The 24,206-nt window shown below is 37.0% G+C and overlaps 1 protein-coding gene across 1 annotated transcript in view; it reads right to left on the bottom strand.

The window, feature by feature from the left end:
* The window catches only part of SYNE1 (spectrin repeat containing nuclear envelope protein 1), a 288,306-nt gene that overhangs the window by 102,018 nt on the left and 162,082 nt on the right, over positions 1-24,206 (bottom strand). Inside the window, exons 70-87 of the mRNA XM_066179079.1 lie at positions 23,737-23,913; positions 22,750-22,896; positions 21,531-21,656; positions 19,862-20,038; positions 17,924-18,189; positions 14,993-17,153; positions 14,471-14,808; positions 13,672-13,816; positions 12,465-12,683; positions 11,319-11,581; positions 9,597-9,762; positions 9,199-9,354; positions 8,847-8,999; positions 6,817-6,999; positions 5,208-5,345; positions 3,734-3,919; positions 2,906-3,028; positions 625-807 (exon numbers count right to left, since the gene is read on the bottom strand). Coding sequence (XP_066035176.1) covers positions 625-807; positions 2,906-3,028; positions 3,734-3,919; positions 5,208-5,345; positions 6,817-6,999; positions 8,847-8,999; positions 9,199-9,354; positions 9,597-9,762; positions 11,319-11,581; positions 12,465-12,683; positions 13,672-13,816; positions 14,471-14,808; positions 14,993-17,153; positions 17,924-18,189; positions 19,862-20,038; positions 21,531-21,656; positions 22,750-22,896; positions 23,737-23,913 — 5,307 coding nt within the window. The remainder of the gene's footprint in view (positions 1-624; positions 808-2,905; positions 3,029-3,733; positions 3,920-5,207; positions 5,346-6,816; positions 7,000-8,846; positions 9,000-9,198; positions 9,355-9,596; positions 9,763-11,318; positions 11,582-12,464; positions 12,684-13,671; positions 13,817-14,470; positions 14,809-14,992; positions 17,154-17,923; positions 18,190-19,861; positions 20,039-21,530; positions 21,657-22,749; positions 22,897-23,736; positions 23,914-24,206) is intronic.

The raw sequence follows: 24,206 nt of genomic DNA, 5'->3' as shown, positions 1-24,206 counted from the left end.
TATGGAATACGCTCCATATATCCCTATCACTAAACAGCAGAGAAGAAAAGCTTGTTCTCTGCTTTGGAAATACCTTTTACATGTTTAATTATAAATCCAAACAATCAAACAAAATCTAGTTTACTCATATTTAGCAAAACATGAACATACTAACTTAATAGACATTGAATGATTCCAAAATCAGAAAGCAAATATATGTAAACTATAAAGAGAATAAAAATAATTCTTTTTATACCACAAAGTTAATTAGCTCAATAGTTTTTATACGATCTTCAGAAGCAGCTGATGTTATAATGTTATATTAATTTTATTAACTGATTATATATCTTATAAAATTAACCTGAATACAACTGTATATTAGCTGTTTGTCTAGTTAATCTTAACAACATTAGAAAAATCACAGCAATATCAGGGAGAGAACTGAGGTGAGAATCTGATGAGTAAATCAACAATTGACATGGTCATGAATATTAGAGCCAGGAATAACTGAGACAGTGGGGAAATCCCTAATGGTACTACAGAACAGAGGAGCGCCCAGAGATATGAAATTCCACGTTTTCACTGCAATCTGTATGTCGCTGTTCCAGTTCCTCTGAGTGATGGATGGGATGGAGTTGCACTTGCCTGCATGATGTTGCACTGCTGTATGGCCGTGTGCTGCAGGCGGCTGGCCTCCTCCTGGAGCCGCAGGGCACTGTGGCACATGGGCAGGCTGGTGACCACCTCCTCAGGAATCCTCAGGGCACTCTGGCAGTCTTGTACTGCCTGAACTTTTGGCTTCAGTGACTCCATTTCAGACAGCAGATGCTAGGAACAAAGTCAGTGACACAATAAACCAATTTTTCAGAACTCCCAGTGCATTTCATGCAGCCAAAGAAAAATAATGGCATGGTCAAGCAATAATAGAAAAGTTTTATTACCTATTTTCTAAGTTGAATATAATTAGAAACACTTCCTCTGGAGTTGCTCATTGTGAAATGAGAATTCTTTGAAAGAGTATTTAAGCAAAAAGCCCTTATACTAGATATAAAAATAATTAATGAAAAAGTATAGTAGTACCTATTTCTAAGTGTTCAAGTAAAAAAAAAAAATTCTATTAACAGATTTGAGAAAATAGATTTACAAACTCCCAAAATCAAAGTAGCACAAGAGTAATTTATATATATACATATCTCACTGCTAAAATCTGACTGGAACTCCATGCTGGGACACAGAAGCACATTTTCAAAACAGCACAGGAATCCCATTGTATTCACAACCTTCCTTTGAAAATACAAACCATAGCTGAAAATGTTGCTTAAAATTCAAAAGGCAATCAAACAGAAAGGACACAGCTACACAGAAACCTTTTTCTTTGAATAATCACAAGCTGTATGCCTTTGTTAATACTGCCTATTCCATACAAGATGTCCATTCAAGCTGTCTGTTCATATGCATGAGAAGGGTCTTAGTGCCATGGTTGGAGAATAGATTTGATCACCTTTCTTTTTATCCGCATTGAGGAGTTTAATGTATGCACAGATATGAAAAAAAAACACAACAATAAAAAAAGGAAAAGGCAAAATTGATAAAAAGGGCCTTAGCACATTAGAAGAAGGTTTTAGATTCAATAGACATAAATTAGCTCGACAATGAGGCAAACAGGGATAGAGAATTTCTTCCCCTATATCACGCAGAATGACAGCTAAGTGGGTCTGAAGTGCATACTGATGAGAGGATTGTGGTCTGTTTTTTATTTCTTCAGTTTCATGACATATGGTGGATAATCTAACCAGAATTTCAGTAGAATGACCTGTTCCTCAGGCAGCACAAGTGGGGTCTCTCCTCTGTCAGACCCCAAACTGCTGGCAAAGGGTGTCTTTATTATAAAATCAGCACCCAGAGGCACCTGGGGGCTGTGTGTCAGCCAGATGCTTTCCAAAATCCCCTCTCTGGTCTGGTGAAACAAACAGGTGGATAGGGGCTACAGCCCCTTTCTGTACAAAAGAAAGTAATATTGTGAGATCTGCTAGAGCCAGGACAAAGAATAACATAAAACCCAGTGTAAACTCCATGTTCCTTTATTCTTATGGTGGGTGATGTGTTTCACTTGCACTCTTCAAGGCCACATTCTGAAATCTGTTCGCAGGTCCCCAGAATAAAGACTGTGTATTTTAATGAAAAGGAAAAGCTGTGCAAATTTACCTTTCTTCCATATGTTTTTCTGCAGATTTTAATCCTACAGTGAACCTGCTGACATCCAGGATTCACTGGCAGACTCAGACAGTTAAATCTCCCTATTAGCTTGCAGAAAGAAACATGCCTTGAGAAACTCAGAAAGCTGTAACTTGCCTTATTTTTCCTATTAAGAAACTGAGACCAAAACTAACAAATTGACAAATCTCCATAGCAGATCAAAAGCAATAAAGAAAGCCACAAAATCTTACGGAGATAATTCAACTAAGCATACAAAAATGTAACTGGGCTTAAGGAAACCTGAATTGACTCCCAGTGCTCCAGATTACTACTGGAGAAGCTAGCAACAAACTATATCACTGTGTCTCTATCTGTAAAATAATGATAACAATCTAGGCTTCCTTTTGAAGTCCTTGAAGAACCTCTTGACCGTAAGGACTAGATAACAAGTGGGCCTTATTACAATTATTAATATGGATTAAATGGATTGGATGCACACTTCTCAAAACTGCATCAACCTAAGAATGGGCTCATAAAGAATTATTCTTCAACCATTCCCTCTGAGGGAATTCTTCTTGCTCCATGCCTTATTTCCCTGGCAGTTAATTGGGGCTACACTCTGAAACAGTGACCCACCGAAGAAACACAAAAATTGGTTTTATCAACGCTCGTTATCCTATGTGTAAGGTCACACTACTCAAATGCTAACTTTGAGGTCCTGGTCTTCTACCTGTCTGTGAGAAAGTTGCTCTTTCAAGCTCAAATGCCCGAGCTCTGGAGATGTCAGCATGGCTTGGGCTTGCTCCAAAGCAGCCTGTAGGCCTCTCAGCTCAATTTCAAATTTCTTCATATCCTGTAACACATTTGATTCAGGGATGAATAAGAGAAAAAATAGAAATCAATATAAATATATCTGTCTGGATTTTGCAGGTACATCCCCCTTACATACAGTGCAAAAAACAATTCATAGTTTTGACAGTTAATTTTAAATGTTTAAAATATGTGATAAAAATACCAGTTGTATGATAGTCTAGAAAAGGGATTGCAAAGGCAGAGTTGTTATTTTAAGTACTTCAATCTCAAACACAGCATATACTTTAAAAAACTGAAAAAGCATGTTCATTCTTTTCATTGCACTCCTTCGTAGAGGTAGGCCTTACACTATGGAATTCTGGTCTGGTCCAGTACTGATCTAAATTAATAAAGAACAGCATTTAGATATCATTTAAGAGAATGAAGGAAAGAGCATAACATAAGTGCCAACAAATACACTTTTCAAGTATCTAAACATGGGTGCTCAGTGCTATTTGAGACACACCATTATCCCAAATATATCCATCCAGAAAGGGCACTTATAACAGGACCTGCAGAAATCTTGTGCCCATCTTGAGTCAGCACCTGAAGGCAGCACCTCGAACAGTGCAAGATACCTGACTTAAGACAACAAAGTCATGCCCTGTATAGACCACAAATCATCTTCACTGCTAATAATCTCAGTAGCACAATGCATACATCACCCTAGATGCCAGCTAGCACTAGAAAAGCAGCTTTCATTTACCTTGGCAGCATCTTGGAGGTTTGGTAGCTGCACTTTGATAATTTGCTGCAATTCCTCCGTCCGCCGCCCCAGTTCCAGCACTTGCTGTGACATTCCTTCAGTACAGTACACACTTGCCAGGTAATCAATCCTCTCGCTCATGGCCTCAAGATCACTGTGAATCTCTGCAGACTCATCAAGAATGCTCTAGATGGAGATGCAAGCACATTGAATGTCAGGTTTGAGACTCAATGACACATATCTTTTAACTATACTGTTCTGCACACTCTTCAGTCTGTACAAAGTCATGAGCCTATGATTAAATTCTACTATTCTCCTGTAAGGCTTAGGCTATATGCTTAGTTCTGAAGGACTGCTGAAATGCTTCATCTTATAGAGACTGGGAAACAAAAGATTAAGTCATGAAGCTCCAGCAGCTGTACTTACCAATAACTTACTTCTAGTGTTCTGCTATACACACTTGTGTGCAAAAATTTAATATACGCAATCTGCGGAGAAGATTTGTCCTGGAAGCCTCATATACCTAACAGAAAGTTGCAGAAAGCACTTGGGTGCGGTGTTATAGCAGTTCAGGAGTCGTTAATGCTGCCTAGAAAAAAATCACTGCCCAAGTATTGTGTGGGATGGCATTGGTTAAGCCTTTATCATCATATTTTGAAGCAAGGAAAAAGCCATAGCAAAACCAAACCAGAATTTCTGTCTCCAGGCTTCCTCAGGATAAATTCCCAGGAAGCTTGTATTCAGAATACAAAGCCTGACATATTACACTGCACTAACATATGAGAATGCAGCTGACAATTAAGTCATGTATACATAAAACCCATAATTTATTTTTGTATTAGTGATACATTATTATCTTATGATGCCTTGACTTCTTTCATTCAGTCATGTAACACCAGCTTGAACCTCATCAAAACATCCCACTTATCTCACACACACATTCCACACACAGACACACACAGAACAAATTGCACAGCCACAGGGACAGCAAATTACTCTGATGTGAAATGCTCAGGAAAAGATTGGAAGAAACTTAGGTATCAGTGTGAGAATATTTGGTATAAAACTCATTAGATGAGAATAAAGGCTATTCCAGTTTAGCATAATGGAGAAAGAAAAAAAAAATCCCCAAACTGAAATTTGTGTTTGATTAAATAAAGCTTTAGAATATGAGCTGCAATAAGGCACTTGGTGTGATAGAATCACAGTGCGCAGACACACTATTCAGCCAAAAGCCTCTATGAAACCAAACTACTTGAGGAACATGGAGATTAACTTTGAATTACATGTTTTTATTCCACAACATATCTTTATTTTAGTTTTCAAAGCAATTGTCCAAAACCACTTAATCATTTTTAAGGTTTGCGTGAACAGTCAAAGAAATCTAGCACTTTAGGAGGAATTAGAACTCCACTGCTTTGAAAAGAACTTTTTATATACACTGCCTCTTAAATTTCATAGCTCATATAATCACCTGGTAAGCTTTAAACTGATCACGAAGCTGAGAGGAAGAATTCCATGTTATACTACCATGCACTAGGATATTTGCTTTCTCAATCCACTTCAATATGAACTCCAGCATCTCATTGTATTCTTCCAAGTGTGAAGCAGCCTGGATAAAAGAAAAATTTGCTTAAGCCTAAGATGTAATTTTGTACAATTTTTGGAGGATGAAAAAACTAATTTAATTTCTTTCATTATTTTAACCTGGGGATCATTTTATCAACTTTTCCTTCCTGTATTATATAAGTCAATTTCTTATGTATTTATGGAGTTAAAATGGGTCAGTTTCCAGCAGTAAGATTATCTGTTTTGGGGAAAAGAAAGGCACTATAAGAATGTGGGTCACACTGGGAGAGTCCATTGATGCTCAAGTATTTCCCTAGAGGGTACACTCCCTGTGCATATTTCAGCCTCACATGTAAGTTCCAAAATACCTCCTCTTTCAGTTTCTGGCTCAATTTCTTATTTTGATATGTCCCTTTCCATTACATCCTCCAAATCACCTTTTTTTTTTTCCTGAGTCTGCTTTATCAACTCAGTCTGCCATATTTTCAGAAAATGAGATGTCGCACTATTGCAAAATACAGGACAAAAGCTCTGCTTTCTGATTAATCCAATTTCTATTTAGCAAAGTAGTCATAAGCTCCAATTTTCTTTTCCACAGGAAAACTTTCATTGATGTTCATGAATTTCCTCCCTATAAAGGATGGATCAAATCCTAGGTGACCAAACTGTATTCACAAACAGTTTCCAGTACGTATCATTTTTATAAGTGAATTTTTTGATGCTAAACAAAAATATCCTAATGTTAAATCTCTTTACCAAGTACCTTTGACTGAGTTCCTACTTTGATAACAATTTTCTATCTCTTCTTAAAAACAAATTTTCAGAGGAAACTTAAAAGAATACTTTGAAGTTTTGTTACAGAAGCAACTTCATGCGTGCAGAAAGGAAAACTCATAATTTATCAGGGCATTGATGGAAGAACCATAGAAAATCCATTTATTTGCTTTTAGCTAAAGATTTCTGAGGATAAGAACAATTAAGAAAGCAAAAGGAGAATTTCAGAGACTTTGATCCACAGGGCATCCCCGTTCATCTTTATGATCGCAAATATATTGTATAAATATTATGCATTATCAGGACCATTGTATATTGGCTTTTATACTGAATGTACAAGTTATATTCACCCTCGATGGATTGGGACTACAGCAAAATAATTTTTTTTTACTTCTGTTTTTAATGCTGCAGATACAGGTAACAGTGACAAAACAGAGACCCTGTGAAGCATAATGAGCTACTATTTCCAGGCATGCTACTGTTTGTGAGATCTAAAATCCTTTTAGGGCACCAAAGGAACCAAACAGCATGTGATTCATGCAAGAAGGTGTTAGAGGAGCATCTGAGATTTCAGCCCCATTTGGCCTGCGTCTCTTTGGAACGTGATGCAAGCCCTGACTAATAACAGGCAGATGTGCCAAGGAATGCTCTGTCTGGCATAACTCCAGGAAAATAAATGAGATGTTTGCATGCTCCTCCTGGTTCTGAGAGCAAAGAGCAGAAAGGCTTTAAGATCATACCTGACTGAGCTTGGCTGCTCTGTACTCAGCCTGCCGTATGGTCTGCTGGTGCAATGCAGTGAGTTTCCCTATCCTGTGAGCTAGCTGCTTAGCCAGGGGTACGTTCTGCTCTGCAAAGTCCTGGACTGATGCATCTAATTCCAACAGCTTTATATTGCAGCTGTCCAACTCATCACCAAGGATCTAGACAGAAAAACAATAAAATCAGTGATCCAGGAAGTGTTAGCTTTCTGGTTGATTATTTCTAGCCCAACCTGCAACTTTTATACCCTGTCCAAAGTCTCCATAGGTTGTTTCATTTTTAAGCAGGAAAGCAAAACAGCAGGATGTTTAGTCATCTCCTAAGTATGTGCCATTACTCTTTCTCCTCTGACTTCCTGGCTGAAATGGAAAACTGTTTTCCCTGCCGTAGACAAAGACTGAGTCACTTAAGTGTGACATTAACTGTTCTCAGGCATCTTTCTGTGTTTGTTTCTGAAACAAATGGTCAGCACAGACTGCCACGAGAAGGATTTTTATTTATTGGAAAAAGGTTTTGTTTTATCATCCTCTTAAAATATAGGTTTATAAACTCATAAAAATGTAGTTACTCATTAATGGATTAAGAAAACTTTAATTTTGATTTGAAACTTGCATTTTGATAGCATGATCTTGATGCAGCAGCAGTCTGATAGTGCTAGACTATTTTAATAGAAACAGAGTTCATTCAAAACACAGTTACAGGTGCTTCAAGAAGTTACTTCAAGCTCTTCAGGTTAGGGCTGTCCTGGCAGACACACCTCAGAGTGCAAGTTATGATCAATTGTTATGATAAATCAGTATTATTCCACAAACTTGGAGACATAACCGTCTACATGTAGACACAAAGACAGATGTTAAACTGCTCATCTAAATAGAAAGACACACATATTACAGCAAGCATAAATAAACGCATTTACTACGGATATTACACAGAATTTATATGCTATTTCCGAAGGAAGGATCCATTTGACTTGAGTCACATGGATTTAAAGCAGATTTTTATTTTATTTTTTCACAATCTGTTTCAATGTTAAAATATTTACTGCTGTAACCAAAGCCAACCCAGTCTCAAAAGTATCAGTTAAATACTGACATAAAAGCAGTTGGAATATTACTACTTCTCCAGTGACAGAGAGTTTTCATTTATGCAATGTAAGAAAGCAGATTTCATTGGCTTTCTCCTTTCTTACTGAAATCAAGGAGGTACAACAGGGATATAGTTCAGTGGCACTTCTTGCAAAGCAAACAGTGTTTTGGAACATCTTGATCATTTCATGAAAATAAACAGGTAATTTATGACATACCAGTCATGCTAAATCTTCTCCTATTTTGTAGACTTTGCTTAATTTCAGACATTAATTCAGTCAAGTCTGACTAGTTAAAATAACAAACCAACAAAAAAAAATCCCCAAACCCTCAGCCAACCCCTTCTCCATCTCTCCTCTCCCCAAAATCCCTTACTCTCATATGATAATCCTAATTTTGCCATTACACTTCAGTATAGATGACTTTTTCCTGAGTGTGGCACATACCTAAGATTAAGCAAACTTTCAAAAAGAACTAAGAGTCCTTTGCACTACTCTTAATTGCACGAGTAGTACTTTACTTCATTGTTGAACCAAATGATGTGAGATGGGCTACAAGTAAAATTCTGTTGATCTATTTATCATAAAGAATGATCTTTTCAGTACAGGCAAGAACAAACAGTTTGAAGGTTCCTCAGGCTTTTCCAGATTTGTCATACTCATTTGAAAGGAAGCATGAAACTTTGTCCATCTGACTTTAACATTCAGCTGATTCATCCAAATTCTGTTACTTGTGTGGGCCAGTTTGCAAAGAATATGTTTTTTAAAATCTCATCAGTCAACCCTTATTTCTGTATAGTTCTTCTGTTGAACTACATTAAAAAACTGTGTCCTGCAAGTCTTCACAATGACACTTTGGTATGAAGTGAGTGTCCCAATTCAAACAAATTTACTGCATAACCACGTAAGAAAACCTTGTCTTACCTTTTGTTCAAGTTTAGCTTGTGCTATATCATTTGTTTTCTTTTTCAGTTTGGAAAGAATGGTATTTAGCTCGTTTGCTATCCCCTGGATTTTCTGATCAAACTCTTGATTCAATGTTTTGATTTGCTGAGTTTCTCTTTCTTTGGTTTGAATCTGTCAACAGTAAGAATTAAATTCAATAATCAGAAATCACTCTTTCTTAAAGGAAATTAACTTTCATTTAACTTTAATTTCAAAGGATGAAGGTAGTAAAACTATTCTGTGTTGTCACAGTTTGGCCACAGCAGGATACCAAGTAAAAAGCCTGAAGAAGGGCTATAGATCTGTTACACACTTACATACTGCAGTTTACCTGATCCTGTACAGTTACGAGAGCCAGTCCAACTTCTGCTAAATGAAGAGAGAGTTCAGAAGGCAAAATGGTATAAAGCCCCAAGTATTTATTCTGTTGTTGTTCAGCCAGTTTTTCAACAGCCTGGCGATGAGTAGTAACTTCACCAGAGAGAGACTAATGACAGAAAAAACAGTATTGTTACAAACAATGAGAATACATGTTAAATATCTTCGAAATAAAGTATCACCATCATCTAACTCATGCTTTATGAATTTGTTTAGTGGGCTACTAAAAAACTCATGAATTGTCTAATTTGAATTCATGGTGTTTTTGAAACTATTAACATTAACTAGCAGATTATTGTGATTTAGAAATTTAGAAATATTGTGGTTTAGAAGCTGATAAATTTGGTATACCTGCAACTCCTGAAGTTGAATGTCCACTTCCACATCAGGGCTTAATAAATATTCTTTTGTTTCCTGAATCCAGGACTTCACAATATTAATCTCTGCTTCAACCTCTTCACGCTCCTTCAGCTCCTGTTTCGCTATCTTCATGCCTTTTTTAACTTTCTGTTGCATACTTCCAAAAGAAAGAAACAATAACTATTTGCAAAGTATTAAGCAATGTCTAAAAACACACCTTTGTCAAAAAATACTGAACAATAAAGATAATGATTAAGAGCACCACATCAAGAGAAATAAATTTAAATAAATTTAAGTTTTCCGTGTCCTTTTTTTTGGTTTTATGTGTTTGGACATGAAGCATGCAATTCTTTTGAAAAAATGCAAATGTATACAATAGGGATCCCTACATCTTAACTCATCACCACAGATTGCCCTCATTGTCAGTAGAGGAAACAGGCAATTGCAGGGCATGAATTAGGATTATACATCGTCATTCCAAAAGAAACTTTTAAAATAGGTCAGAAAAACTGTATCTTACACTTGTTTATTTCTCTACACTAACTAGAGAAGAAGACATAACCTGATCTTGATATTGATACCTAGAATGTAAAATAACATGAGATAACTTCCACTCCTATTGATGGAACTTGCATTGGCGGAATACTTAGGATAAATTATAGATCAAGCATCTGAACACAGCCTATTCCCACACTTGCACTCAGACAGAATTTCTGCACTTTTGTCAAGAACTTGGATCTCCTGTAAAAAATGACACCTCTGTGAAAGTTCTATTGGACTACTTGTAGCTCTTATTCATGTGACATGGATCTTTGATATTTCCATAGTTCATTCATGTTTCCATAACCTTACATAGATGAATCATGCCTTATTTACATGAGCAGGAGGTCATCACAGACCCTATATCTTAACAGACCCTACATCTTAGAAACTGATTTTCAGTAAGTAAAAAATAGAATTGTAAAATTACTTACATCGACACATTTTCTAATGGGATTGTTATTCTACTATATTTATTTATACACACATACAATAAACTGCACAGGCTTGGTGCCGGGTTTACAGTTTTGTCATTTTTCATTTCTCTTTGTCTTCCCACCCTGGAGATCCACTAACAGTACCTTAGAGTAGTTATGAGGCAGACGTGTCTTAAAATATAACATAAAACTTCTTTTTTTCTACATGACAGGGAGATGTTTTAGATTTAGATAGACACTTGCATAGCCTCACGGTGAAAAGTTACGTTTTGTTTGCATATGCTCTACATTCCCCTGCAAATGTTATACAGGACCTACTTTTGGTACCTAAGTGCCTCAAACACGAGAAACAATGTGATAAGCTAATCAAAAGAAGATACAAAAAGATTAACAATCACTGTTATTGTGAGAAGCAACTGAAGTGTTTAAAAGCTTAAAAACAGTTAAAACTTTGATGCAGTCTATGCAGCTTTTATGTAAGTTAGTGTTATGCAAGGCAAGAAATACATATTCTAAAAGGCATACTCTTTCTGATGGAAATAAAGGATAATGGCAAAAAAGTTATTTCAAAATTAATTAAAAGTAATTTTAAATTAAAATGATGCTTATTTAAAAATAATAGCTAATATTTATTTAGGCATGTTAATTGTTAATGATATAAAAATTATATATAAGCTCTTAATGATGAATTACAAGGTACCATTTTTCTGGTTAATCTTTTAAGATATTTCCTTACTTGTGGCATCGATCTTGCATTGCTTTGATTTCTTGCATAACTGGTAGTTCCTTCTGAGCTGGAGGCTTTACTTCCACATCCTGAAGCATGCTAACAGCGTGCTGTTTGAGCAGGCCCAAAGATGACAGCTGGTGGTCCACCTCCAACAGGAAACTGCTGTGGTAATCCAGGAGTTCCAGGAGCTCTGTCTTGGATGCCTTTTCCACTGAGCTTTCTGGTAAGCGACCTTGTAGCTGATCTATAGCTGTGGTGGCTTTCTGAATCTATGGAAAGAGGTGCAGTCTTGTAAATAATAAAATTACAAAAGAAGCTAGTACAACTGACACCCAAAGGTGCTAGACCCAGTGCTGTACATTTAGATTCTATAAAACTGTTGTGGTATAGGGCTCATGCTCTACTATTCTAGATCTCTTGCTCTTCACAGGGGATTAGGACTTGCTAAGGGATTTTTTTGTCCAGTTACAGGTGTCTTCTTATAATCTTTAGCATTTATTATATTTATTGCCATAGGAACTAGAGCTCTACCCTGGGGCACACCCATATTTGGCACAAGTCATGAATTTAACAAAATGATTATCCTCATTCCTAGAGAACCTGCTATCTGGGCATAAATAATGGACAATGACAGCTAAAAAGAGTCAGGTAGGATATAAGGGGAAAAAAGAGACATATGAACAATGAGCAGTGACAGGCACTATCATCACTGCTTATACCTAAAAGGAGAAACTTCATATTCTTCAGGGGGAAAAAAAGAAGAAAAAAGAAAGAGAGAATAAAGAGAGAAAAAAGAGAGAAGAAAGAGAAAAAGAAAGAAGAAGAAAGAAAAAAAAAAGAAAGAGGTTAACATAATCTAGAACATAACATCTGAGGAAAGGAAACAGAGAAGAATCTAAAGAGCCACCAGAAATCAAAACAATTCTGTATGTACTATACATGTATGCAAGAGAAGAACAGCCCAAACTTGGGAGGCAACAATTCTAAACCTGGACCTTTCATAGCTGTGTTTTTCTGACCTGAGGAAAAAAATCAGTTATTCCTGCTATCAGTTTTCTCTACCACAAGATGATTAATAAGGATAATTATATTACTCAGCATAAAGAGTGAAAACTTATGTACAAGGGAGGATTTACCAAGACTAGAATTTACCTTATCATTAAAACCCTTCCATTCCTGCACTGCATCTTCCAAAATTTTCTCTTGTTCCTGAGCTACATTCCGGAGCCGTGTCCAGCGCTGCCAGACTGTTGTCATGGATCTACTTATAGATGCCTTACTGGCATCATTGCTGATTTTTTCCAGCTGCGAAGCCTTTTCTTCTAGAGCTGTGATTTTCTCATGGAAAGAATTCACTATGGACACAAGACTCTGAAAAAGCAAAAATAAGCACTGTTCTCCTTTTCCACAAGACAACTCATTAGTATTCTACATGCAGGTAGGTGAACCACCCCCATTCACTGCAGATGAGGAGGAGGTATTGTATTTCAAGTGAGGTAGCTAAGTCTCACTATTTCTCATAGGCAATATTTAAGCTACAGCTCCTTGGTCCAAAATGGAAGCTTCTAGAAGCAGCAGAAATGTGGTGTAATCATTTTTTCTCTTCCTTGAGAGCACCTCAAAAGGGATGAAAATAAGCATTCTGGGTCCTTCTCACAACTACGACTGACTTCTAAACAGTCTAAAAATGAAAGATGCAATTCAGGTGTTTAAGTGCACATTTATGTCCTGTTTACCTTTAACAACATTTTAAATGCCCAAGGATTTGAGGACATTGTCATGAACCTGGGCAGACATGACATTACTCTTAGGGGAGATTCTTGATTTCACAAGACACAGCTGGCAGCATGTCTGAAGTGTCACCGACTCTCTATATTAAGGCAACTAACTAGTACCTTAAACACGAGCAATTAAGTTTTTTTAAGCTATATTTCTTCCTTTTAGACTAAATAAGAGTTAATATTAAACTGCAACTCTTCCTGACCTATTAAAACTGTGCCATGATCAAAAGTAGATGGATGTTTCTATTGATCTGAGTTGCTTGAAGGGTATGTAATTTTGGGGCTTACAGACCCACAGCTTTTAGAAGCCTCCTGACTCTTTGCACTTCTCTACAGTCATAGGCACACAGACAGACAACAAGCTGAAAAGTGATTAAAGGTATCTGTCTTGGTCACCCCACAAATAAAATGTGTGTTTTGCACAGCACTACACATGTCTTGGTGCATTATGATACAGGTAAGTGCTACAGGTAAAGATCTAAAAACTCAAATTGATCTTACCACAGGTAGGGACCTACATATTATACATTCATTTTCACTTGAAAGAGAAGGACTTCATGCAATTATCAGTACCTTACCTTATGTGTTAGCAATTTCTCTTCTGCTTCCTGAGAAGAAGCAGTTTTAGCTACTGAGAATTCAGATAATTTTTTCTCAGCATCATTCATCACTTCAATCACCTTGTGCCTTGATGTCTGGTACTCCTGCCACTCAGAAGCACACCTTAAACAAATACAGTTCCAGAAATAACAACTTAATGCTACATAAAAACATTTGAAAATCATAAATATTATTGCACCTAGTTTTCAATGCAACTGCTTAGTTTTGCTGTTACACAGTATTTTCCAAGAAAATAAAGATTATTGGGAAACAGAAATAGAAGCATATGCTCCTGATTTTCAGCTGTGTCTTACAGGAAATACAGCTGGGCATCTAATGGCCCTTATGTGACTTTTCCTCAGAGACTGCCTATGTTGTGGTTTAAACCTACCCAAACTTATGGAATTCAGAACATTCAGGAATAATAAGAAACACAGTTATGCTTGTAAAAAAATTATTTCCTTTTAGTTCAAAACATCTGCTTCAATATAATTTCATTTGCATATATCCTGTGCCAGCTGAAATATAGAACAATTATTCCCTAGTCGTCTTCTCTGTGCTGTTCCAAGCTTAATTTAGTTCTACCAGAGCTTCTTTAACATCATACAACTAGTCAGTCAAGGGCAGAAAAGAAAGCAGAATCCAAGAGCTCTGACCATTTCCCTCAAAAGTAGCATAAATGTTTTAGAAGTTCAATAATGTTCTCATTCTTTTCTTCATTACTTACAAGGTGATCTTAAAATGAAGGAAGAGAAGGAAAAAAAAAAAAGAATATACCTTTGTAACTGCTCTTGCTGGGTTTTGGCTTCTTGCTCTGTCCCTTTGGCCTTTTCCTCCAAAGCAGCTACATTCTGCACCAGCTGTTCGCTTGCTGTGGCTTGTAAAAAGGGCTCTATCTCAGACATAAGGCCCTGTAACTCTTTCAAATGGTCATTAAACTGACTTTCTGTACTGAAAAATTCCACATGGTTCCTTAGATTCTCCTCAGAGTTCTCAACATCTAGACCATTTCTTGCTAACTGTAGAAATTCCTGAGCATCTTCCAGCCAATCGTTTGCTATCTGCATCACTTGGTAGTACCTTTGGCAGAGGTTATATGCTTTATTCAGGGTAGCCTGAAATAAAAGGGAGAGTCACAAACATGAAATCAAAGTAGCCTGTGTAATTTAAAAAAAAACAAAAAGGATTTGGTAGGATTACTAAAATTAATTGTTTTGTGACGATTGTAAAGATCAAGCCACAGAGCCATCTCTTTCATCTTTGTCACCAAGAACCTAATGATGGTTTGGGTGGACTAACCTGTCTCACATGTATAGCTTCTTGAACTTCACCATCCAGTTCTGTCAGCTCAGCAAGAGTGTTTTCCAGGTCAGCAGGAATCAGCTCCTTTGCTTTCATATAGCACTCTTTCTCTTTATTGCTCAGTGCATTCATTATTCTGAGGCTTGATTGCACTTCTTCCTGATATATCTGAACCTTCCTGATTTCTTCTTGGATGTTCTGCAGTTTGAGGTCCAAACTTAATGTTCCGTTAAGTTCTGTTTTCACCCACCTCAACCAGTCAAGTGAGCGGCAGATTTCTGTCTTGAAGTCAATGCTCTGCACAAGTCTGTTCTCACACTCCATCACCATGTCAACAATGGCAGAATGCAAAGACTTCAGCTTCTCTTGCCAAGCCTGGACTTGGTGATTTGTTGTCTCATATGCAGATGAGTCAACCTGAGAAGAAAGGGCCTCTAGATGTTCAGTTATTCGTTTTAGAAGACTTCCTGAGTCTTGCAAGCTGCCCACCAGAGAATGGTATATTTTCAATTTTTCTTCTATTGGAAGAGTTTCTTCATTCACCTTAACCTGTTCCTTTTTCACTGTCTCTAGCTGTGCCTCAAACTGCATACACATCTTCTCATGCTCCTGGCATGCTTCTATTGTGTCTTCTAACAGGTTGATTTTCTGTTCAATTTGCCTCTTCAACTTGTGATACAGCGTGGCAAGTTTTAACATCTCATCTGGCTGCCAGGGCTGGCCAGTGCTTCGAAAAGCCTCCTTCTTCTGGTTCAGTTCATCCACTGCTGCAGCAAGGCTCATGGCTTCACCTAAGAGATCTCTGTAGGCTTGCTGGAGTGACACAGCTTCTTTGGCTGAAACAGCAGCTGGAGCTTTGTCCATGTTAATAAACTGGTCTTCTAGCTCAGTCAGAGCTTTACTCGTTAACTCAATCAAAGAGGCATACTCTTTTCTGGCATAAATTGCTTCCTGAACCTTATATAATTTTTCTTTTGCCAGAGCAGTGACAATATTGAATTGCTGAGGGAGACTATTAAGTTTTTCATCTAAATAAGAATGATCCACTTCATTAAGTGATGGTAGGACTTCTTGGCCATCTCTTTGCAGTGTAAGCAGCAGATTTTCATATTCTGGAGATTGCTCAAGAATCTGTTGATATTTTGCCAACTGGCTGTATAACTCAGTGTTAGAATTCATTACATTGACTTCTGGGAATGTGACAATATCAGCTTGTTTCAGCCAATGGCAAGCTTTATCCAAATCTTCTTTGAAATATTTCCTGGAAACCATATTTTTCTCCAGTTCTAACAATCTCTGGTTACACTTTTGTAAAACAGTGTCATACACATTCTGTAATTCTTGCAGTTTACCTAACACCTCACTCTTTTCTTGATTTGTTGCTTCTTTCATTAAGTCCCTTCCTTGAGCCCACAACCCTGTGACCTCATTTTGATAGGCCTTCAGATTAGCCTGGGTATTCTTACAAGTCCTGATCTGTTTATTCACATCTTCTGGCAAAAGACAAATATGTTCTGGAAACATCACCTTCTTTTCATGCTGGTGAATTTGGTTTGTAGCCTGAAAGACTGCCATGAGAAACTGTGTCTTTTCAGACAGTGCTTTATTCAGGTGTTTTCTCCTCTGGCCAACCAGATCGCTGAGACAAGCGACGTGGTGCTGTGCATCAGACACCGTTTTCTGCAGTTCTTGCCTTTCATTGAGCCCTAGGTTGGTCATCACCCTGTCAGCATCCTTCACAAGCATCTTCAGAACAAGCTGTTTGGCTTCAAGCTCACTGCAAATGGTGAGATGATCCATGAGAAGACTCTGAGCCATATCTGGAGGAGGGCTCTGTTTAAGAGCCTCTGAGACACTAGGCTGCTGTTCCTCTGCCCATTCCATTAGTTCCTGAAATTTGGAATGCACCAAGCTGAGCTCTTCTAAGGTTGAAACAGAAACTTGAATTTTCCGTTTGACAAGGTCTTCCAGCTGAGTCCAGCGCTGCTCAAAATGACTGAACTGCTCCTTTACTAATTCTTTGTCATCAAGATTCAAGTGTTCTATCATCTTCTGCTTCTGATCCTTCAAATCTTCCAGAGCAAATCTTCTTTCCTGTAGTGCAATTGCCAGTTTTTGCAAAGCTTCAAGGTGCACATTTGTACTTTCAGCATCAGATCTGTTATCAAAAAGGACAGGAAAAAAGGGAATATTAGATCCTATTTCAGCACAGGCTTTTAAGAGAGGTCAGGATTAATTATAAGCCCACTACATACTGAAACCAATATGATATAAAGACCTACAGTTTTCAGATTCACTTGAAGGTAGCAGCCTTGAGCACTAACTTTAAAAAATTTACAAATTTATTAGTTTCTCTTTCATCTGCTCTATGGTCATCAGGCTGACCATACACATTTACATTAACACAGACCCTACTGATTATATTGCATATATGAACAACAGCAAGCATTGAGGTTGAAGTGAATCTTATTCCATGACAGTGAACAGGAGAAGCAATACACTCACAATTTTACTCACAGCTGGTGTGCTTATCCTATGCAAAGCAGCTGCAAATATTTAAAAGTAGTTACTAAGCTTTAATGTAATAGTCTTATAGATATAACACCATATCACAATGAAAATGAACCAGTGAATATGGTGATTCATGAATCACCACAAATGAAGAAGTTCAAATGAAATAGTCAACATTCTTGAAACATCAGGGAATGATATATCCTGAGAAAGGATCAATCAGTACTTGACTTAAAGACAAACATTGAAGATCTGGTCTCTCAAACTCTCTTTATCTCAACAGAAATGACTAAGGGAGGTGTGCTTTTAATTAAGTATGCAAAAAGGGATTTTTAGTGGCTCCCACGTAGGGACACTGTAAACAGCTCTTTTAGCATATATGTACAGTTTGCTTTGTGGATGTGATTCTTTTTTTACCTAGCCAGGTTGTCCCACTCTTTTGTGAGCTTTTCCAGGAAAACTTCAACGACATTCATGCGATCATGGTAATCCCTTGTCCTCTGCAGATCCTCCTCCCTCTGCATGAGCAAACTATGTGCCTGAAGGCAGAGGTCCAGCCACTGGTTGCTCAGTTCTTCTATTTCCTTGTGTTCAGGTGATTCCTGCCCTTGGGTTAGCTTGTTAATTTTCTCAGACACAGAGGTGAGAGCTGACTGCTTAGTCTGCAACTTCTGACTGAATTCCTGAAAAAGATACAAGTAAAACCCAATATAATATCATGCATTCAAAATTATAAAATGGAATTTAAATAAAAGCTCTGAAATTAATAATATCAGCTACTTATCTGCCCAGGCAAATGCCCTGCAGATGTAAATTGGAAGTATTTTCACTCCTCTCCAAACCCTCCTCCCCATCTTCTCATGTGAAGACAAGTCGGTAATGGATGCTAAAGCAAACCAGAGGAGTTTCCAAGTGCCAGTGATAAACAGAATTTGTGATTGAATCACATCCTTTGTCCAGGCTTCTGGACTAGCTAAGCTCCCACCATACACTAAAACATGCAAGGTAGTCTTGAATCTCAAAAGAATAATTCATTTTACCAGTACTATTACTAGCTTATTTTTTTCCTTTCTCATTAGTGACTAAAAATAGGAAACAGAGTCCATGAGTCAGTGAGCCTCCATATCCACTCTCTGTATTGTTCCTACCTCTGTAACAGCAACCGTTACCACTGTCATTATTGAAACAAAACCATGGATTACCTAGGTATGACTGCTATCTGAGCTAATAACTAGTAACTAAAAGAGTTCATCTGCATACACATTCTACCAAATTAGAAGTCACAGAGATCCCAAAACGAAGAATACACAATATACAGACAACTAAAACTAACCAAATATTTTGTAGCCCTTACACACTAAGGTAAATATAATCTTTTCCTAAATTTTAGTTCCAGTAACTACAACTAAACAAGCATGCCTGTCTCCAGCTCTTCCTCATTCCTATTCATGGCTTCAAATGGAGCTAGGCATTTTCCTTTACCAGGGCAAATTATTAGAAAAAATAATGTGCCACGTCTACCAGTACAGCGGGTGTCTCCCTTTCATTATAATCCAAAGTTACTGACTGAAAGAGTGAAGAAATAGAGACTCCTTTTTCCTGGATTCTAATGATAGCTGGTATAACAGCTTTCAGTCCAGATTGTGCTGAGGCATCTTCAAAGGCTTTGACTTTGTTCCAAAGTGTGAGTAGAACAGACATGGAGAGGAAGTGCTATTTACTTTTTTACCTAACTCTTGGCACATCAAAAAAAGAATACAAGAAAACCCTAGGTGAAAAATGCAAAACCCACATATTTAATAATTTATTAAAGAAATTATCTTTTTGTTAAATTACTGGTCTTGGTGTGCACAGAATGGTCATAAAATGTCTCACTTCTGGAATGAATGAGAGAAGGTGTGAAGGCATTTGTCTCATTAATTGAATTGTGTTTCTGTCATAACTGTCCTTAGAGATCAGCAACATCAAATAGTTTTGTTGACTAATTTTGAAATTCCTCTAAACTATTTAGAAGTATAGAAATCAAAGAATTTAGCAAGCACAATTTGCAAATCTTATCTTCAGGTCCACTGTGATCAGCATTTAGTCTACTCTAAAAGTGAAGGCAAATAGATCAGTAGGCTGAAAGTTGTCTACTATTAAAAAAACAAAGCCAGAAAAATACTAAAGTATTTCTGCTCTCTGAATCATCCTGCAGCATTAACACGGAAACAATCTTTCCTCTATCTTCTCTGCTCTTGCTTAGAGCATATTAGAGATGATCCAGTATGTGCATTTATTATAAATCTTAAAATAATATCAGCCACAGGATGAACTTCTTCCTTACCTTCTGTTCTTAACCCAAAGTTTCCTTACCTTTACCTGGAGAACCATATTCTGGGCAATATTTAGCTCCAACTCTGCCCGTCGCCTTTTTAAATTCTGTAGTTGTTGATCCGCATCCTGGAAGTATATCCAGAGCTCAGCCTTCAACTGTTTGATCTCTTCCCAACCTTGAGACAAATACTGTGAGTGCATTATCTGTTGCTCAATCTAGAAGAAAAAAAATGAAAAGGGGCAGGAACACTTTAATGCATCTGTTTTTGCAAATTACAGGATGAAAACCATTCTTCCTCTGAGTACAATACTGTACTAAAGCAATTTCTGCAGAAGATTCTGAAAGGGCTAATATTACCTACAAAAAGAGTCTTAACCTTCAAAAGTCACAAAAATTGTACCTATCAAAGGAAACCTGGGTGGAAACAACAACAATAACAAAAAAGAAATTAATTATCATTCACCCTTGAGAGAAGCAAGTAGGTTCATGAGTGTTTGTATTTCAGTGCTCTCTGCCTTCTGTTAAAGCTTAAATTAATTGTATAACTCAGCCTACTGCATGCCAAGAATATTGTTAGAGTATACCCTACATAAAAGTTTCAACTAAGCACTTCCATTTAATTTGCTTAGCCCAGTTATTTTGCCTTTTTGCCTCTTCTAAAATGCCAATAAGAAGAATGCTTACCAGATCTGAGCCCATCAATCCTCTTACACCAATAGTGACACAGCTGCTTTTGCTCTAAATACAGCAGTCGGGTGCCTTTAAGATTTAGATACTCAACCAGCTTAGTATATCTCAGAACTATACCATCTGTGATTTCTTAAAAACGTTTTACTGCTTTGTATGTCAAAAGAGAATCTTATTCTGATGTTTGGGATGTTTTTCAGATATTCAGTTCTTGGACTGCCATATTTTTATGGGTTATTTGGATTTGTACAATTCCCTTGTCTGGTATGGAATACTGTTACTGTATGTATTAGATTTTTACTCTTGTTAGAAGTAGTTTCAAAACTTTGGTTGTGTGTCTGTGTAAGAGAGAGTAAATGCTTCAAGTTTACAACAAGAGTAATGCTCATAATTCTCCTTTTCCAATAACTTAAGTTTATAGTTCTATTTTAAATGTAAGCATTAAGTGATTTGAAAACTTAAAATTGAAGAACACTTCTGTAAATTAATATGCTGAAATAGATGCACTTTGATTAACTGAAACATCATATTTTATTGTTAAGATGATTATTATATTATTAATATATTAATATAGGCAAATATGAGCATCAGTCTATTGTTGAGTAAATAACAACAATAAAATATGTCTCAGATTTAACAAAATACAGAGAAGATTAGACTGAATTGTGTTTTTTGAAAACATAACTTGAATCAAGTTTTCTTCCACAGAATGTTATTTCTGTGGCTTTAGACCAACATCTTCTAACATTTTCTAAGTACCTTTAGCAACCTCAGTTGTGTGTCTTTTTATTAGTACCAGGATGGCAATGTATGGATTTAATAATAAAAAAAAAAAAAAACAACAAACCAAAGAAGCAGAAAGAGAAAACTATTCAACTATCTCTAATGAAATACTTAAGATGAAAGTAAGATGACATTGCTTTAAACCATTACCCAATATGACCTTTTTAAAAGGGAACAGATCAAGGCAGTTAAAGCTCTAAATAGGATTAAAAGTGGGTTGTTGTGGTTTTCTTGTACCGTTTGTTTTGTTTGTTGAATATCTGCTGCTGTACTCTTCACTGTGGCATCTGACAGATCACACATGGAGCACAGAAGATCCAAGTATGTATTGGCCTGCTCCTGCAGAGCCCGGAAATGTTTAACCTAAGGGAAGACAACTCAAAAATAAACCCTGAGACTGTGAAAATAATATCTTGTTTAATTACAACTGTACATTTTAGGTTTTTTACTTTACCTTTTTATTTTTTCCATAAAATTAAATGTAGAAATACATTCTTTTTTAAGGTAAGGTTGCTATGTTATAATTATGGAAAGGAATAAGCCTTAAAATTTTGATTATCATCCAATTACCAAAGCACTCAGAGACATATGGATTAGCTAGCTTATTTCTTGGATAGAAACACACAGTCTCAACAAGGGGACAGACTTTCCCAATGTGAATTGGAACCAGAGCTTTCTGGGATTATCAATTTGTCCTATTCCTACAGCTATAAAATTTTCCAGTATTTGACAGATCATGAAAAAACTCAGCTTAGAGGCACTTGGGTGCTGGTCTCTGTGTGTCACACCCTGCTTGCCTTGCCCTTGTAATATTTCTGCCATCTCTAGTATTTCAAGGTCTCTGTTAGTCAAGACAATGGATCAGACAGCTCTGAATTCCAGCGTTTTTTGCACCACACCAGTTTAATTTAAAACCAAGTTAAAAATCCAATGTAAAACTCATTGTCACTAAGAATAATCAAGAGGCAATGACAGAAGTCTTAATGGTCAATGCGAGCTACAGGCAGTTCTATGCTCTTAGACTGAAAAATTGTTTTAATTGCCTGATAATTGACTTCATGTCCATGGTAGTGTGAAAACAGGTCTCATAAGGAACGTAGTAGACAGATGGGCAATTGGACAAGCAGAAAGACACAACCCCTCTGCTAAACACATCTATGAAACCTCTCTATCTGCTGAACACATCTATGGAGTATCTCAGCAGATTTATCTAACCAGCAAACATTTTCCAAGTAACATGTTACTAAGCATTAAGCAGAGCTAGCAAAAGCCCTCTTTGTTTCTTCACCTACAGTTATATTGCATTCCAGGCATTCCTTCTGGGGTTGGGAATGAACGTTGAGACTACACAGCTTTCTGAGAAGGCTAGAAAATATCTAATTTCTAGAAATTTAAATCTCTATCTGAACTCACTTTATCAAGAATAACTGAGCTTTTTCAAGTGCTAAACTTTTACCTGTTTAACTGCATCTGCCAGGCTGAAAGGTGTCCAAGTGGTTGGCTTTAGTTCTGACTGCACTGTAGACAGCCAAGTCTGGCACTGTTGGAGAGTATCCTGATGATTAACATGCTTCTGGAGCTCATGTTCCAAAGTCTGGTACACCTAAACAAAACATTTTGTCAGTTTATCGTATTTTCAAATACCGCCATTGTCTCTCTTTTCCTACCTTGAAAACTGCCAATAAAACAGAATTATTAGGATTTTGATTATTTTAGCCCTTGTACATAAAAGTACCAAGGGCTGAAAGCTCCTTAAACTCTCACTGCACCCCGTTAACATGTGAAGAAGATGGATAATATTTAGTGCACAGCTTATAAAAAGAAAAAATAGAGATGGAAATGAAGAGCATGCTCTCTTTTTTTCTTTATCCAACATTTTTGCATTGACTTTGTGTAAGATTATTTTTAGTTTGCTTTTGAGTTGTTCTGTTTAGGTTTTTTTGGGTTTTGTTTGGGGCTTTTTTTGACTGCTGGTGGATCTCCTAATTGGTTTAATAGAATGACCCAGCTGGCCCTTCTTAACTGCATATTCTGGTTTTAATGAGAGAGACAGGATTTCCTAGCACATACTTGAGACCTGTTTATGTATGTATGCAAACTATCAACACTAAGACTGCAATTTGCTCCCTAGTTTTTGAAGTAGAAAAGGCCAAATTTTTTTGCTGCAGCTGCTCAGAAGCTAGTGTAACATGAAGGTAGTGAGCATGTGGCATGGATTAAGGTAAGAACTGATCAGCCACTACTTTTGCAGGTTGCAAGAGAACATTTAGATCACCAGGAATTCAACTGTAGCACAAATGATGAAGTGTTCAGTAACCTGTAGGCTCAATCAAAACGAAAACAGTAGGAAGAGTTTTCTACCATGTAAAGAAATAACGCATAGAAATAACAATGCACTTCATTTTTAAATGACACAAAAATTTTTTTTTGAAACAAGACTTACTCTTTGGGCTGTGCTACATATGGCAGAATAGCTGTCCCTTGTCCCCTGGAGATGGGTTTGTATATTTTGCTTAAATTTTGCTTGAAGATGTTCAGAGCATTGACTGATCAGGTAATCACCTTTACTCTTAAGGCTGTTCAAACGATCTTCAAATCCTGAAATTTCTTCCATGATAGCCTAAGAAACAGATAAAACACTTTAGAAGAAATATGGTGTGGCAGAGAACAATTTCTTCTCCCTCCTTTAAATACTTTTCATCTTCAGATTTGGAAAAAAAATCAGACATGTTGTCATACTCAAGTTACTGGATGGCATGTTCATTGTAAAGTCATTGTCAAAAGTCTTTATATAGATAGCCCACAGAAACAGCAGTGGCACTGTCATGATATGTATGCTCAGACTGCTCAGACCCCAAGATTGTGCTTAATCTTCATTTGTGGCATGCTCTTCAGGACTTCTCCAGCTTCTCT

The sequence above is a fragment of the Chamaea fasciata genome, unplaced genomic scaffold (genome assembly GCF_029207755.1).
Source record: "Chamaea fasciata isolate MVZ Bird 193981 ecotype frontalis unplaced genomic scaffold, bChaFas1.0.hap1 SCAF_3, whole genome shotgun sequence".
NCBI lineage: Eukaryota > Metazoa > Chordata > Aves > Passeriformes > Sylviidae > Chamaea > Chamaea fasciata.
This window is presented reverse-complemented; position numbering and strand designations above follow the sequence as displayed.